Genomic DNA, 14,702 nt, shown 5'->3' with positions numbered 1-14,702 from the left:
GTGAGACACTTACAATCCCCCTCCTTGTTTGAGCCCGGCCTTCATTCCTAGGGCCACAGCGTGGGGGAGCTACTGCAGCTGGAGGGACCGGGAGCCGGCGCGGTGCGCCCCCGGGGGAAGCTGTACCTGCCCCGCCGCTCGGGGCCCGGGGATGGAGGGGGCGTGGCCTGGGCGGCCAGCGGAGCCAATGGGCGCTCGCCGGCCGGGAGCCTTTAAAGGCGGCGCCGCCGGGCTGTCAGCCGCAGAGGCAGGGCTGGCAGCGGGGCAGCCGGAGCGCGGCGCTCGCTCCCGTCCTGTCCTGTCCCGTCCCGCGATGGCTGCGGTGAACGGCGCGGTGGAGAACGGGCAGCCGGACAAGAAGCCGCCCGCGCTGCCTCGGCCCGTGAGGAACCTGGAGATCCGGCACAGCAAGGTAAGCCGGGCCCGGGCTCCCCGCGCACCTGCCGCCGGGCTGGGGCTGGAGCTGGAGCGGAGCCCTGCGATCCGTTATCCGCACCGCCCGCTGCGCTGCGCTCTGCCTGCCCGAGGTGCCTAGCAGGAGCCCCGCACGCTGCCCGGGCGCGGGGTGTCCCCAGGCAGCAGCGTGTCCCGCAGCAACAGCGCCCTGGGAAAGGGGAACCCCCCTTTGCCCCCCGAGAGGAGGGACTCCGCTAAATCCAGAGAGACCCAACTGCACAGCCCCCTCGGGAGACTCTCTTCTCGCCAGGGTTCAGGGTGCCTGGCTGGAACCAGGTGATGACCAATCAGATTGATTGGCAAATCAATCTGGTCAGCAGCCAACAATGATTAAAAAACAAACACCTAAATGTCCAAATCAACGTAAGCTGACTTTAAACTAATACATCTCCAACGCAGAATGCACTGGGGCCTGGTCCTGCATCCCCTAAATCCATATTGGATCCCAGGGGAGCACTAGGTGCTTCAGGAACGCAGGGTCTGACCTCTCAGGCAGGAAACTTAGTTCTGTGCACCTCTTTATTGTATTATGTGAACAATCCTAGTCAAGAGTAAATGGGGGAAATTAGATCATTTCCTCCTCAAAATCTGAGTTTGCAAAAAACTTTCCCTGCTTTGTTATAATTCTTCTGTGTTTGGAGTCCCGCTCCTACAGAAAAGTGTTGCGCTTCCCATTGTTGCAGGATACATCTGTCTAGTACTTTTAATTAACAGCAGATTTTTCCCCCCACTGTCTGCTGTGATTCAGAGGCTCAGTTACATCCTCATTGATCATGCAGTGTTTAATTTCTTTTTTTTTTAGCTTGATGTTCCACCACCTCAGTCTGTGCTCTTTTTTATTTTAACAGACTGGAAGTTTATTGTGGTATTTGTAGCAAGTGGAGAAAGGTGTCAGTTCTAGGAGTGATACAAAAAAGTGCATGTCACTGGACTTATCCTGCCTATGCAGACATGTCAACTGCAGGAAATCAAGTGAAATAGATTTTTTTGGGGGGGGTGTTCCCCTCCCAAAGTTTGATTTAGCAATTTCTGCTACAAGTTGAAGGTGTTATAGTTTTCCTCTTTTACATATTAGACTCACTTCAGCACCAAATAAAGGTGCATCTGTGTATTCCTGAATTTGTACTACTTAGTCACCCTGTTCTCCAGGATTTTGCTATCGAAGAAAATGGTTTTTGTACTGAATATGGACATAATGTATCATCCTGGGTCACTAACAGGGTGATGCCATGTTCCCAAACTAGTATGTTGGGCTTACAAGAGCCAGTCCTCCAAGATATGGAGCACTTCTTGGGAACTGAGAGGACTTGGCAGTTTCCATTGAAGTCAGATCTGGATAGAGTGAAGCTGTAAGGAGGATTTAAAAAAAAAAACTTCCTTTAAAACAGGTTTTTTTTCCCCTGTGGACTCAGTCCTGTTTCCATTGTGGATACTGGGGGGTTTGCATTGGCTTCATTGATGGCAGGATCAGACCCTATATTTATAGTATAGGAAAGGGAATTGGGAATCAATGCTGCAAGGTTCAGAGTGCCCTCGGTTTCTACCAGAGGCACTAGGAGTGAAGGGTGCTCTGCAACGTTTAGGATCAGACCCAACATTGCTGGTTGCGCTGATCTTACCCCTTTCAAAATGTTTGATTTTTACACTTGAAAAAAGCTCCTGGTATCCTTGCTGAAGTCAGGGCTTCAGTGTAAAAACACACAACCAAAAGTCCAGTCAGCTCTTATGTGATCAATAGAGCTTCCCTTTAAAACGCCTTGGTTATCCCAAGCCACTGAAATGTAAAACTTCCAAAGCCCTTGTTAGAAGACTCCTGGTTTTCCTACTTTGTTCTTGATATTCAAGACATCTGCTCATTGCTGGTTTCTAAGGCAGAGTGGAGAGTCATTGCAGACATCAACATCTTTTTTAGGAATTGTCACATTGTGGTAGTTAACCCCCTATGTTGTATTCACCAGTATTCTAACACACCGGTTCCTGTAGTGGAGGGACTCTTTCGTTTATGCTGCGCTATTGACATATGACCTTTACTTTGCTAATTTCAACTATGTGGCTGAACTAAACTGGCTAGTGGGGTTTAGAATGTTTTAATTAATATAAAATAATTCAAGCTTCCTACGTTCTATAAAAGAGATCATTATAATTTGTCCCTCAGCTGCAAGAGGACAAATAAAGCTGAACTGCATTAGTTTCTCAAGTTGAATGTGATCCAGGTACACACCGAATGAACCAAATTTGATTAGCTATTTATTAATAATTTGTCAGCAGATAAGCCTTCTTCTTAAACCAGTTTTCCTTACCTTGCTTTTTAAAAGCTGAGCTTTCTGCTAACCTGGAACTTGCATCTTCTGCTGCTGGTTTCAGAGCGGCATAATGTTACTTTAGATAGACTTTTTTTATTAACTTCACTGGCGGTTGTGTGTGAGATGGGTGCGGAGAATAGGACCCCTAAAGATGTCTACACAATCAAATAGACTGTCTCAAAAGTGGAAAATGTTAGAGTACAAGTTCTACTTCTGGTTTGATGCTCAGAACACATCATCTGATGAGGAAAATTATGGGCAATATTAAGCTTAGAATGATGATAAATACACATCTATGGGGGTATTCTGCAAACTCTATCGACTTGTCCCAGATGTTGCAGCTGTCTCCCAACAGCACTCATCCCTCTAAAGTGAGAATCTTATTTTCAGTTCTACTAGTTATTGGATTGGGGAAATTGTTTCAAAATCAAGTCTTGTATTGATCAGCATGATTTATGAAGCAACGATCGCTCACAAATGATCTTTCTATAATGTCCCTAGAGATGAACATGAAAGAGAGTGCGGTGATGATCCATGTAATACATGCAGAGTGACTTCTTATGGAAGACCCAAGCTTAGTTGTATGAAACTGAAAAGAATCTTGGCGATTCTGTCTGTCACCTTGAGTCCGCCATTCGCTAGAGTGATTTCATCCTTTCTCCAGCTCCCTCATCCATAATTAATGCTAACACATAGATGCAGCAAAATGGTGCCCCATTCATTAGTAGCTGTAAACATTCCATTGTCATTTCATGGGCTTCCCTCCCCTGTATCTCTCAAGTTTGCAGTGAAATGTTCCTCATTTTAGATCCAAATTTGCCTTTGTCGTCCATAAACCTGCTCACACTTACCATTTTAAAACGTTTGCATCCAAAGTGCTGGATTGTAATTTGTGAGCTCCAGGCTACTGAAAACTTCCCGGGCGCAAAAACTTCATTTTGGAGTTATCACACTGAGTTTTGTAATCGTGACACCTCTGTCCTCCCCTGCCTCCCCCTCCCCCGCCCCCCCCCCCCCCCCAAAAAAAAGTGAAAATCCACCAGGATAGGTGGATCTAAAAATCAACTTTCAGATGAGTTCACATCTAGGCAGCTTCCTCCAATATGTGCTGCACGTGCTTTGGAGAAGCATTCAGAGAAAAATATTTATTCATTATGATACTAATGTTAAGGAGTAATTGTGCTTTGAAATGGGCAAGAAAAGAAACCCACGAGATCCAATACAATGGGAGTTTTGAGTGTGCAAAGACTGCAGGATTGGTTGGGTTTTTGGTTTTTCTTTTTCATTGTGGGACTGAATTCTAGCATGAGCTGATGTGCCAATAGACTTGTACATTGCACTGGAAAGGTGAAACACTTTTCTTCAAATAAAATAATTTACTAGCTTGCAAAGATTAACCAGGGCTCATTATCTAAAGACTGTTTAATCTCATTTGATTTATTCTCATTTATTTATCATTAATAAAAGCATCATCAGATAGTGTCAAGCTGGGTCAGAATAGTGCAGATGCGTGTTGAATTGATCAATTATATACTGGTGACTATGCACAGTTTATATTAAATATCAAAATTTTAATCATTTTAAAAAGTATTTGAATGCATTTTTTGTTACGACACTATTTGGGACTCTATTTGTCCTCGCTATAGAAAGGCTTATGGTTTGGTGTTTTTTTTTTTTGTTTGTTTGTTTTTTTTTAATTTTCATTTAAGAATAAATTGCCATAGACAAAACTTTTCCAATTGATATTGACAAAGACAAAAGACTGGCAAAGTGCTAGGGGCGTTTGTGAGTAAGGACTTCTTGGGTGAGGTAGCATTGCAAGATTGGGTCCATACTGCACGTTCACTGGTGGAAAATACTAATGGAGAAACCACTGGTGAGTAGCCCAAAATAAGCAACATTAGCAGCATATACCCAACATCTTTGATGTTCGTGCTTTGTACAGCAGAAGGAGCTGTGGTGCTTGAAATATGTAGATTTCTCTTGGTGTCTGCTTGCCATACCCAAGGATATGGGTTTGAAATACACCCTGGCTATTTCACCAGTCTAAATCCCATGAATTACACTGTGTGGACCTGATCCTGCATTCTTTGGTCAATCAAAACTGACTTCACTGGATCTTTATGTACATGTACTTCCCTTGGTTTGGTTTTTCTGACTGCCAATTAAAAACGGAAACAGCCGTTAACATTCGGGCCTAACCCTGCAAAGGTGCTAAATGCTCTTGACTCCCTTTGGCTTCAGTGGGTTCTCCACTCCTTGCAGGATCAGGCCCATAGAGATTGCTACTTGAGCCTCCACGTGGGGGTACATGTGTGTTTGCTATTTTTTTTTTCTTTTTGACCCCTGTTAGATATTTATTAACAACGAATGGCACGAATCCATGAGTGGAAAGAAGTTTCCCACATATAATCCCTCAACGGCTGAGAAAATCTGTGATGTAGAGGAAGGTGATAAGGTAAGTTTCTCTGAGTGACAGATCAGGAAAGCGTTCTGGGTACGTTCTTGGTTTTGCTACAAAATGTGGTTGGTCCAGCTGCAGGTTTAAAGCCTGTGGTAGCTAAACATTTCGCAGGGCCGGCTCCAGGCACCAGCTTACCAAGCAGGTGCTTGGGGTGGCCACTTCGGAGAGGGGCGGCACGTCCAGCTGTTTGGTGGCAATTCTGCAGACGGTCCCTCACTCCAGCTTGGAGCCAAGGACCTCCCGCCGAATTGCCGCCGCAGATCGCGATCGCGGCTTTTTTTTTTTTTTTTTTTGCGCCGCTTGGGGCGGCAAAAACCCTGGAGCCGGCCCTGACATTTTGGCAAGCTTGTTCAAACGGATTAGAGAGAATCAATTACGTCCCACTCCGCTAGAATCATGAGAGTTGCTTCTTTGCTAAGGATGGCAATTACTATAACGATTTTAACCGAATCTTGGGCGTGATCCCAAGTATTGTTTGCACGGTTTAGAAGTAAGTGATTAAACAACTACTGCCCCATTGCAGCGCTTTTTTTGGTCACTTATTTGATGTAATTCAGCTCCCCCTCCCTCGAGCTTGCAAATGCTTTACACACCTGCTTAGCTTTACACATAGGAGCAGGCTCAGGGATTTCAGTGGGTTTACTCACATGTGTAAAATGAAGCCTTTGCAGGATTGGGGACGGAGATTGAGACCAAAGAAGGAACGCACATTTATTTTTAAAGATCCTCTTCGGGACACTTTTTAAAAACAAACCTTCTTGGATTCTGGTCCCTTCTCAGTGGATCTGTAACAGTCCATTAATAGGTGATGATCAGTCAAACCAAAGGATGAATGAGTGCTCAATATTTTATATAAGTGTCCAGAACTCCATAGTCCATGCCTTGTGCATAGGGCCAGATTAACCATTACGCAACCAGGGCCAGGTGGGGGAGGGGGGAAGAACGAGCTTGCTCATGTAACAGCCCCCTGTGGCTTGGGAGGAGCTCAGCTGGCAGCAGGAACGCACTGCCAGGGATCCGGTTAACACTGGTGACCGGACACTAAAAATCCGGTTACCACAGGAACCTGTGCCAGCCATGGGTGTAGATTGAGCAGGCAGTGGGGAATGTTGCAATGTTGATCCCCCTGCGGATGAGCACTCCACTAGCTAGGAGGGAGGAAGCCGAAGAGAAGGACAGCGTAGCATCCCTCGTGTTAACTCTTACTCAGAAGTATGTTTGAAGAATTGAGTGTCGAGAGTAGAATAAACGTGTTAATTTTACACACATAATATGTAAATATGCAGAGAAATGTTTGAGGCCTTCATAATTTTTTTTGCAATATAGCATTCATACTTAAGCTCTTCCCTCCCATTAGCGTTTGGCCCCTCGGAACCGTAATCCAGCCCTGCTTGTGCACGCAAACCTCTGACTGGAGTCAGTGGCACTAGTAGACCTGCCTTCTACCCATACCACAACTCCTCACAAACATGGGCCTTGTGGACATGTGGTAGGAGGAAGGACAGGTCCAAGAACTTGCCTTTCTCCATCTGATGACTGGAAGGCTCTCCTGTCACCGTTGTTAGTGATGAGGCCTTACCCTCACGTTGTGGAACGAAGTCCCCTCCATATCAGCGGTGGGATGGGGAATGCTTGACCACAGAGGTGATGATACACACTGTGCTTAAAACTACACACCCTGGTTCTCGGACAGGAAAACTGACGGGGCAAAGGTTCTTTGTTAGAAGAATGCCCCTGCCCATACCAATGACATTCCCATGGACCATAATGCTATAACAGGGTTGCCACTTCTGCAGTGCAAAAAAAACAGAATGTCTCGGAGCGCTGGTACGGTATACTGAGCACCCTCCAGGTTTCCCAGAAAGCTACCACCAGTAAAAGGAATGATCCTGGGAAAACCTGGGCAGGTGGCCACCCTAGCTATATATGGCAATGGGGTGGAGTCTATGATTCTGTCCTAGGGAAGAGGGCAAGCCTAGGTAGTGGTGCAAGCTCATAACCTGCTTAATGCACCCACATCCAGGGAGAAGGACCCCTTGGAATAAGCAGCAGCCTTCCTGCCTGATGTCCAGAAGACTCACTGTCCATGCACAATGCAGCAGTGGAGGCAATTGTAAAGTGGCCAGATAATATCATTAATTTTATATAGCACATCATTGCATCTAATTATAATTACTGTATAAACTATGGGGTGAGGCTAATCCTGTGGTAACTTTTACTAGGCAGAAACCATGGCTCCGCTATAGTTATGTGAGCTAAGTGCCTCCTCAAGTAGTTACAAAGTCGTTCGGTGGGTATTTCAGGCCTGCTTTTCATGCCTCCGTTAAAGAAAACTGTTGAGCAAAACAAAGAAGGCAACCTCATGTCTCGCCTACAGAGAGAGCTCTCATTACTCTGTTCTCTCCTGGGTGCCAGGGAGAGGTTTTAACTTCTAGCTCATGGGACTGTCGTTGGAAAACTTCCTTCTCTGGGCTCTCCTGAGACTCTCTGGCCTGTAAGGATCAAGCTGTGGAAGTTTCTGTGGATATCCGGTGTGCAGGCTAATCTCTATGTGGGGGACAAATGCAGGATATTTTGGTCAGAGTGTATGTCTTCACTGCAGTGTAAAAGACCTGTGGCATGGGCATGCCTGGGCTGGGTCGGCTAACTCAGGCTTGTGGGGTTTGGGTGCTGAAACTCTTTGCTGTGAGTTTTTTTTTTTTTTTTTTTTTTTTTATTGCAGTTTAGCTGTACCCAGAGACTCTCTCCTTGCATCTCCTAAATCTTACGTGCAGACACGCCTGCTGTGTGTGTGGGGTGGGAAGGGGGCAGCAGGCAAGGCTGGGGTTGGGGCTGAATGAGTTTAAAAAATTGTGTTCGGGGCCCAAAACAGGCCAAATTGGGTGTATTCACCTGAGTTTTGCTTTGCAACTTTGGGTCTGTTAGTACCTAAAAATGACGCTCTGAGGTTGGTGGTTGCAAATCCACATGGCCTGGAACCAAAGAGTCTTGTGCAAACTGAATCCCCTGAGATGAACCCAGCCTCAGTTTAATCCCCCCAGTCTAGATCTCCGGGTGTTTCATGCAGGCAGACTTAGGTTCGTAAATGAAGACCGCTGTGGAGCTGGGCTCTGGGGCATTCTCAGTGGCGCGGCTTGAGGAGACAGGAGCTATGCAGCTGCGGTGGCCAAAACTCTTGTAGGGGGCTGCAGGTTCTGTCATTACAGAAGCTGCCGTGTGGCTGCTGCTCACCCTGACTCTAGATTGTGGGGGCTGGATTCCATCTCCCTCGGGGTAAGTCCCGCTTGAGATGCCTGTTTGCTTAGGCTGTGCATGAGGGATGGGAATTTGGCAACTAATAATTTGGCGATGACAGTTGGCTTTGGGGCTGAAACGTGGCCAACTCGTTATTCGCTGGGGAGCAAAGGTTTTGTTTTTCTTTAGTTACAAAATTAAAAAGGAATTGTTTGCAGTCACCTGCAGTCAGAGGGAAATCCTGGGTGGGAAAGAGGTGCTGGCAGTGACGCTCTGCTGGCGTTTTCATTGGCCTACAAATAAGGGCTGAGTGTTAACGTCTGTCGGGTTGATACCAGGCATGGGAAGAACTGATTTGACTAAGGTTAAGGCTGTGCCATTGGGCTGCTTGCAGGGCTGTTACCCATCCTACCAGCCCCGGAACTCTGCATCCTGACCTGGCAGACCAGTTCCATGTAAAATACTCAACCTGTCCCAGTTTGCCCCCAGTGCGATCACCGAAAAGATTCTCCATGTTTCCCTGTGGTTGGCATAGTCCTGTGCACAGGAGTGAATTTAAAGTACTGCAGGGGTGCCTGGCTTTTTGTCTTTCTGCACATGGCTGAGTTCTGCCTTGGAGTGGAAAACCTGCAATGCTATGCGCTGGCTCTATGCGTCACAGCTAGGCCAGAGGAGTCGGCCTTTCCCGTACTTGTGATTCTTAAGGGTGTCTGTTGCCATCCATGCCAGCCACCCTTGTATTTTAGGGGTGGATTGAGATTAGAAGGAGCAGTTATAGACGGGGTTACTTACTACGGGCAGAGTTGGTGGTGCTGTAGTTAAGGTGGCCCAACGTTTCCCGTTGTAATCCCTCTGCCCCGTTTTCAGTTGCTTATAACTTTGTCCAACGTTGACTGTTTGGGCTGAAACTTTCCATGCTGAATGTCTGTCTCAGTCTGAATATTTTTGAGATATTTCAGGGGAAATGATTCAGCCATTTATGAGAGCGAGATTAAAGGGGAGAATACATTGTTTTTGCCCATGTTAACAAAATTAGTCGAGCTGCTTCATTGAGAAGCTCTAGTGCCTCCGTGCTTTGAAACAGGGACTTGACATTTGGCAGGCGGGGGAGAGGGGGGTGTCACCTTGGTCTCAGGCATGTTGCTGTTCCTGTGGAGATGCCCAAATTTGACTTAAGTGTTCAAAGACTTACCCATCTGTTTGCACGTGCTCAGTAGAGACTTATCAGAATTCCCTGGCGATTCCATCTGCACTGGGCATGCTCTATCCCCTCTCTGCACCTACATCACCTACTAACCGTAGTGCATGTGCGCTATCCCCACAGAGCCTGGAGCTGACCAGGACTTTCTCTGCCATTGCTCCTCTGGGCTGCTGTGGCACGGGGCTCGGGAACTAATAGTTAGGAAACTGTCTTCCTTATTGACCCGTGTTCCACCTCCTGGCGCCCTGGCAGGGAGGAGGAGGAAGGGGCCTGACTCAAATGCAGAGGTGATGAACTGGACCTGTGAGTTTGAGTAGGGGACAGGGGGGAAGAGAGGGGTCAAGAACCATAAGGGTCCTGTGGAAAAAGTAGTCTGTGATCATGTAATTAGAGACTGTATCACAATCACAGACACACAAGGGGGCTGAATTAAGGTTTCACAGGCAACTTTAATTCTAGCATTTCCTAACCTTTTAGCATTTGACTTTGCAACCCTAACACTCTTTTGAGGTAGTTTTGTGTGTGCAATACTAAATAAATCTCACACAGATTGAAACTCTGTGAATTGTTAGGTCTTGTGTGTCCCTCCTTTTTGTCCCACGTTTTGTCCTTGGCACCTTGACAGCTATGACTCTGTCCTTATGTCACGCATGGTGCCTACGGATTGCAACATCTGTGTACTGTAACGCACCGTTCTGACCCCTTTTGTGCCTAGTCATCATAGGGTGGATTAAGAATGGAATTTCAGCCTTACCTAAGAATTTCCTCGTCTTTGCTGGTTTGAACTCAGATGCTTAATGTGAGGGGTAGTTGAGTTTCCATTGAGGTATTTTGGGGAAGTTCTCCTGCTTGCATACCTAATGACTCTACAAAATACCAAACCATGTGTGGTATCTGGGAGTGCAGTGAGTAGGAATGAACATAGCTAACCACAGAGCCGCCCACATGCCCGGTTTTGGAGAACAGTCGTGGTCCACAGTAATGCTGTGATCTGTAAGATTGCTCCTAGCGTGACTACTGGGAAGGTCTGGATTGTTAGTAATGATGATGATCTCAGTGGAAAATTGCAAAGCTGATGAGGGCGAAGTCACTTCTTTTGTGATGCTAGCACACCGGGTAGTCAATGCAGGAAGGGGGCCTTTCCCCAACCATGGTCCCATGAAAGGAAATGAACAAGATCTTTATGTAGTTCTCAGGAGCCTGAGAGGATGTGGTCTTCAGATTAGGGAGCACATCTAGCCTCCCAGCTGGCTAGCAAGTATGTTGCAATCAACTGCAAGTGCTACCCAACAGGAGGGAGGGACACACAATGCTCCCACTCAGAGACACGCTAATGGCCATCCCACCACCTAGAGGACTTTTGCTTTGGCTGGCAGGACTCCTTTTGCAGAGTATGTACCAGGCAGCATCTCTGTTCCTTTTTCCTACACTAGCCAGGGCAGGACTAGCCTTATAAATACTCCGCTCCTGAGTCTCGGCCGTCCTTTGCAGAGAGGTAGTCCTGCTTTTCAGGAGGGATGTTCGCTGTTTTAAAGGAACAACCCAGTTTTAGTAACAGTTTGAATGTTCAGTAATATATACACACACACACACACCTCTACCTCGATATAACCCTGTCCTCGGGAGCCAAAAAATCTTACCGCGTTATAGGTGAAAATGTGTTATATCGAACTTGCTTTGGTCCGCCGGAGTGAGCAGCCCCGCCCCCCGGAGCGCTGCTTTACCGCGTTCTATCCGAATTTGTGTTATATCTGGTCGAGTTATTTGTGTGTATGTGTGTGTGTGTGTGTGATTTTTATCCTGTGAGTGAAGCCTGGTCCAATTCCATAAACTTAATGACTCACCCTGAAAGATCTTATCAGCTCTGCAAAATTTGAATTTAGGTTCCTATCCGGCAAGGACAAATCCTACCAGAGTCTGAAGCCGCTTGGAATCTTGCAAGATCCGACCTATGTTCAGCAGCAAACCAGGAGACTCTTTTAGCAGATGATTCAATATTAAAGTAGGCAGGCTCTGCAGGACACAGCATAGGAAGCAACCTGCTTGGTAGCTGTTCATAGCACTATGCAATTTGTGTCTCTCTCTCTCTCACCTGAATATTTTGTGTGTGTGTTTGATTGCTTTAGCCCGACATAGATAAGGCAGTAGAGGCAGCGAAAGCAGCATTCCAGAGAGGATCTCTATGGAGACAAATGGATGCCTTCAGCAGAGGAAGGCTTCTCCACAAACTAGCCGATCTCATCGAGCGAGACCGAGTCATTTTGGCGGTAAGTGAAACGTGGTGGGGGAGTGATAATAAACCAGAAGCAATTGACTGACTAATTCTGTCCCTCTGGCTGCCCTGGAGATCTGGGGCTGTTTCTAGCTTGTGTTTAGTTTATTTTAAAGGGGAATCTCATCTTCAGGGAGGCTTTCGTTTCCCAAGCTCCCATCTTGGTTTAGTAACATTTGGATAGAGTGACTTTAATAATAATAATAATAATAATTAATAAAAAAAAGTCACTGATTTTGAGAGAGCTGTTTAAGGGCATCTCTGCCTCATTAAAGGGAAAAATTCCAAATCCATCGTTCTTTTCAGTGTTCTGGATGAGGTCGCCCTAGACCTTAGCATTGCAGGTGAATGCTCTTCAAACTTGAATAGTGCTTTGCGCTCCCTCTCTCTCTCTCTCTCTCTCTCTCTGCCCTCCCTCCCCCATGCCCACACACAATGAGAGGGTAAAGCCCCTGGCTGACTGCTGACTTGGAAAAGCTGCCTCTCCTCCCCTGTTTGACCTCCATGTCCCACGCAATGGGAGGCTAGGAAACCTTGCCCAGTCAATGAGTTTGAGTCGTCAGGGAACGACAGCGGCAAAGCCTCACCTTCTTAACTCCTTTCTTTTTGCCGTGGGGCTGGTTTGTTTACCCTCCCCTAGCCCCGCCTGGTCTTGTCCACTTGGTGAAATACAGTTGATGGGTGTCTAGCTTGCCTGTTCCAGTGTGGGGGGGTAGGAGGATAAAGGATGCTCAACACTTAATGCTGCTTATACTCACTCTGCGGGGAACACTGATTTAAACTACTAGGTGTTCTGTGCTAAACCAATTTTTTTTTTAAGAGAGATTGAGCAGTGGAGCCATATAAGCATTGTCTTTGGGACTGCCTCTGAGGCGATCGTTCAGCAGTCTGTTGCAATTCGGCAAAGCACGTATAACTTTAGACAGGTGCTTCAGTGACATTGACTTCAACAGGGCAACTGACTTGTTTAGACTAGGCTGGGCAAAACTGAGGCCGACGTGAGTAAAGGCTGCAGGATGGGGCCATCAGGGCCTGCATCCACAGAGTGGATTCATGGCACCCATGGGTGGTCATATTCATCCTTGGCTAACTGCATTGGTGCCGGGGTGAAGTCAACTCTCTCTGGTTTAAGAGAGTTTAGGTCATGCATTGGAGATGTCCGTGTCGTGTGTTAGCTTTGAGTTACTGAGGGGTTTTTTTATTTAGTTTATTTTTTTAAACAAGACCATATCCTTACTTGAAGTTAACATTCTTACCTATGGTGTTAAATAAATATTTAAATAAATAAAGTCCTAGAACAAAATGAGCAAATAACCCCCACCCTGTTTAAAACTTTCAGGCAAAGACAGCCGGCTAAGGCTAAAAGGTTCTATAATCACTATGTTAAATAAGGAATCGTGTCTGTGGAATTCAATGAAAGAAACATCTGAAGAGAATAACAAAGATACAGATTTGGGAACAATCTGGCATTGGCAAAAGATGACCTAAATAGGTCTGTGCCATCCCTGACTTGGGTGTTCTACTTATCAGAACATTAAAGGGGACAAGTGACAATGGCAACAATAAAACAACACGACTGATTTGCAGTAAACCACATCAAATGAATGTCTACAGGATTTAACTTCCTTATAGCAATTGAAATAAATGGCAGAAAGATGTGTGTGAAGATTTTGAGCTATTCACAAACAGGGCCGGCTCCAGGCATCAGCAAAGGAAGAAGGTGCTTGGGGCAGCCAATGGAAAGGGGCGGCATGTCTGGGTCTTCGGCGGCGGGTCCCTCACTCCCTCTCAGAGGGAAGGACCCGCTGCCGAAGAATGAAGCGGTGGCGGTAGAGCTGCCGCCGGTCGCGGCTTTTTAAAAAAATATTTATTTATTTTTGGCTTCGCCACTTGGGGCGGCAAAAAAGCTGGAGCTGGCCCTGTTCACAAAACATCCCTCTGTGCCTCTGGCTCTTCATAAAAATTATTCCACTGTGACTTGACTGCTCACAGAACCAAGGCACCTGCATTGTGTATTGCAACTCCTCCCTCTTCCGAATCTGGTTCCCCTGGGAAGCTTGGTCCATGCAGTTCGGTCCTGACTCTGCCCGATAGAGAGGTGAGTGATGCTAGACTTTGTGATGGCTGTGTGATATGGGCAAGCTGGTACGAGGAGGAGAGACACTAGTTCATTTGGACATCTGTCATCTTTTAAAAAAAGCAAAAATTAACTTTGGGCCTAAGCCACAAAGTTCTGGCTCAAATTTTCCCCAGAAATTAGAATGTTTGATCTCAGTAACCAACATCATTTTTTAAATTGGCCTTGTGCCTCTTTTTCTTTCCGATGGACAAATTTTTCTGCTTGCTTTTAACCTTCAGTATCAGGAATGTCCTGTCTGGTTGCCTTTTTTTGCCAAAGGGTTTGACAGGATTTCAGCGGATGTCTGTTAACGCTCACACTTAACTGTCTCCAAAACGTTGACTGGCCAATGATATTAAACGGGTGTTAATACAAACCGTTCTTTTAAACTGTTAAAATTTTCCTTCTCCACTTTTTCGGTCTTCGCTCTTGTGATGCTGTCATGGAGTCTTCCAGGTTAGACAGCGTAAAGACATATGCATAGAAATCTCTTGACCTTTTCTATACATTACAGAGGAGCAAAGCAGGGAAAACATCCAATTCTTGTCAATTTGCAAGTTACTTCCCCCCACTCCCCAGGAGTAAAAGGCAGGGGTGGGGGGAAGCAACTGCTTCCTACTGCTTTTAGTTCAGGACTTAAAATGTATCATTGG

At 46.3% G+C, this 14,702-nt stretch overlaps 1 protein-coding gene across 2 annotated transcripts in view; it reads left to right on the top strand.

The window, feature by feature from the left end:
* The first annotated feature begins 307 nt into the window (after positions 1 to 307).
* ALDH1A3 (aldehyde dehydrogenase 1 family member A3) overlaps positions 308 to 14,702 on the top strand; it is a 49,491-nt gene continuing 35,096 nt past the window's right edge. For both annotated transcript variants that reach the window (XM_054041782.1, XM_054041783.1), the window contains exons 1-3: positions 308 to 412; positions 5,113 to 5,217; positions 11,785 to 11,925. In XM_054041782.1, coding sequence (XP_053897757.1) covers positions 314 to 412; positions 5,113 to 5,217; positions 11,785 to 11,925 — 345 coding nt within the window. In that variant the 5' untranslated portion in view covers positions 308 to 313. The remainder of the gene's footprint in view (positions 413 to 5,112; positions 5,218 to 11,784; positions 11,926 to 14,702) is intronic.

Source organism: Malaclemys terrapin, chromosome 10, assembly GCF_027887155.1.
Source record: "Malaclemys terrapin pileata isolate rMalTer1 chromosome 10, rMalTer1.hap1, whole genome shotgun sequence".
NCBI lineage: Eukaryota > Metazoa > Chordata > Testudines > Emydidae > Malaclemys > Malaclemys terrapin.
The sequence above is the reverse complement of the archived record's forward strand: the minus strand, read 5'-3'. Positions and strand labels throughout refer to the sequence as shown.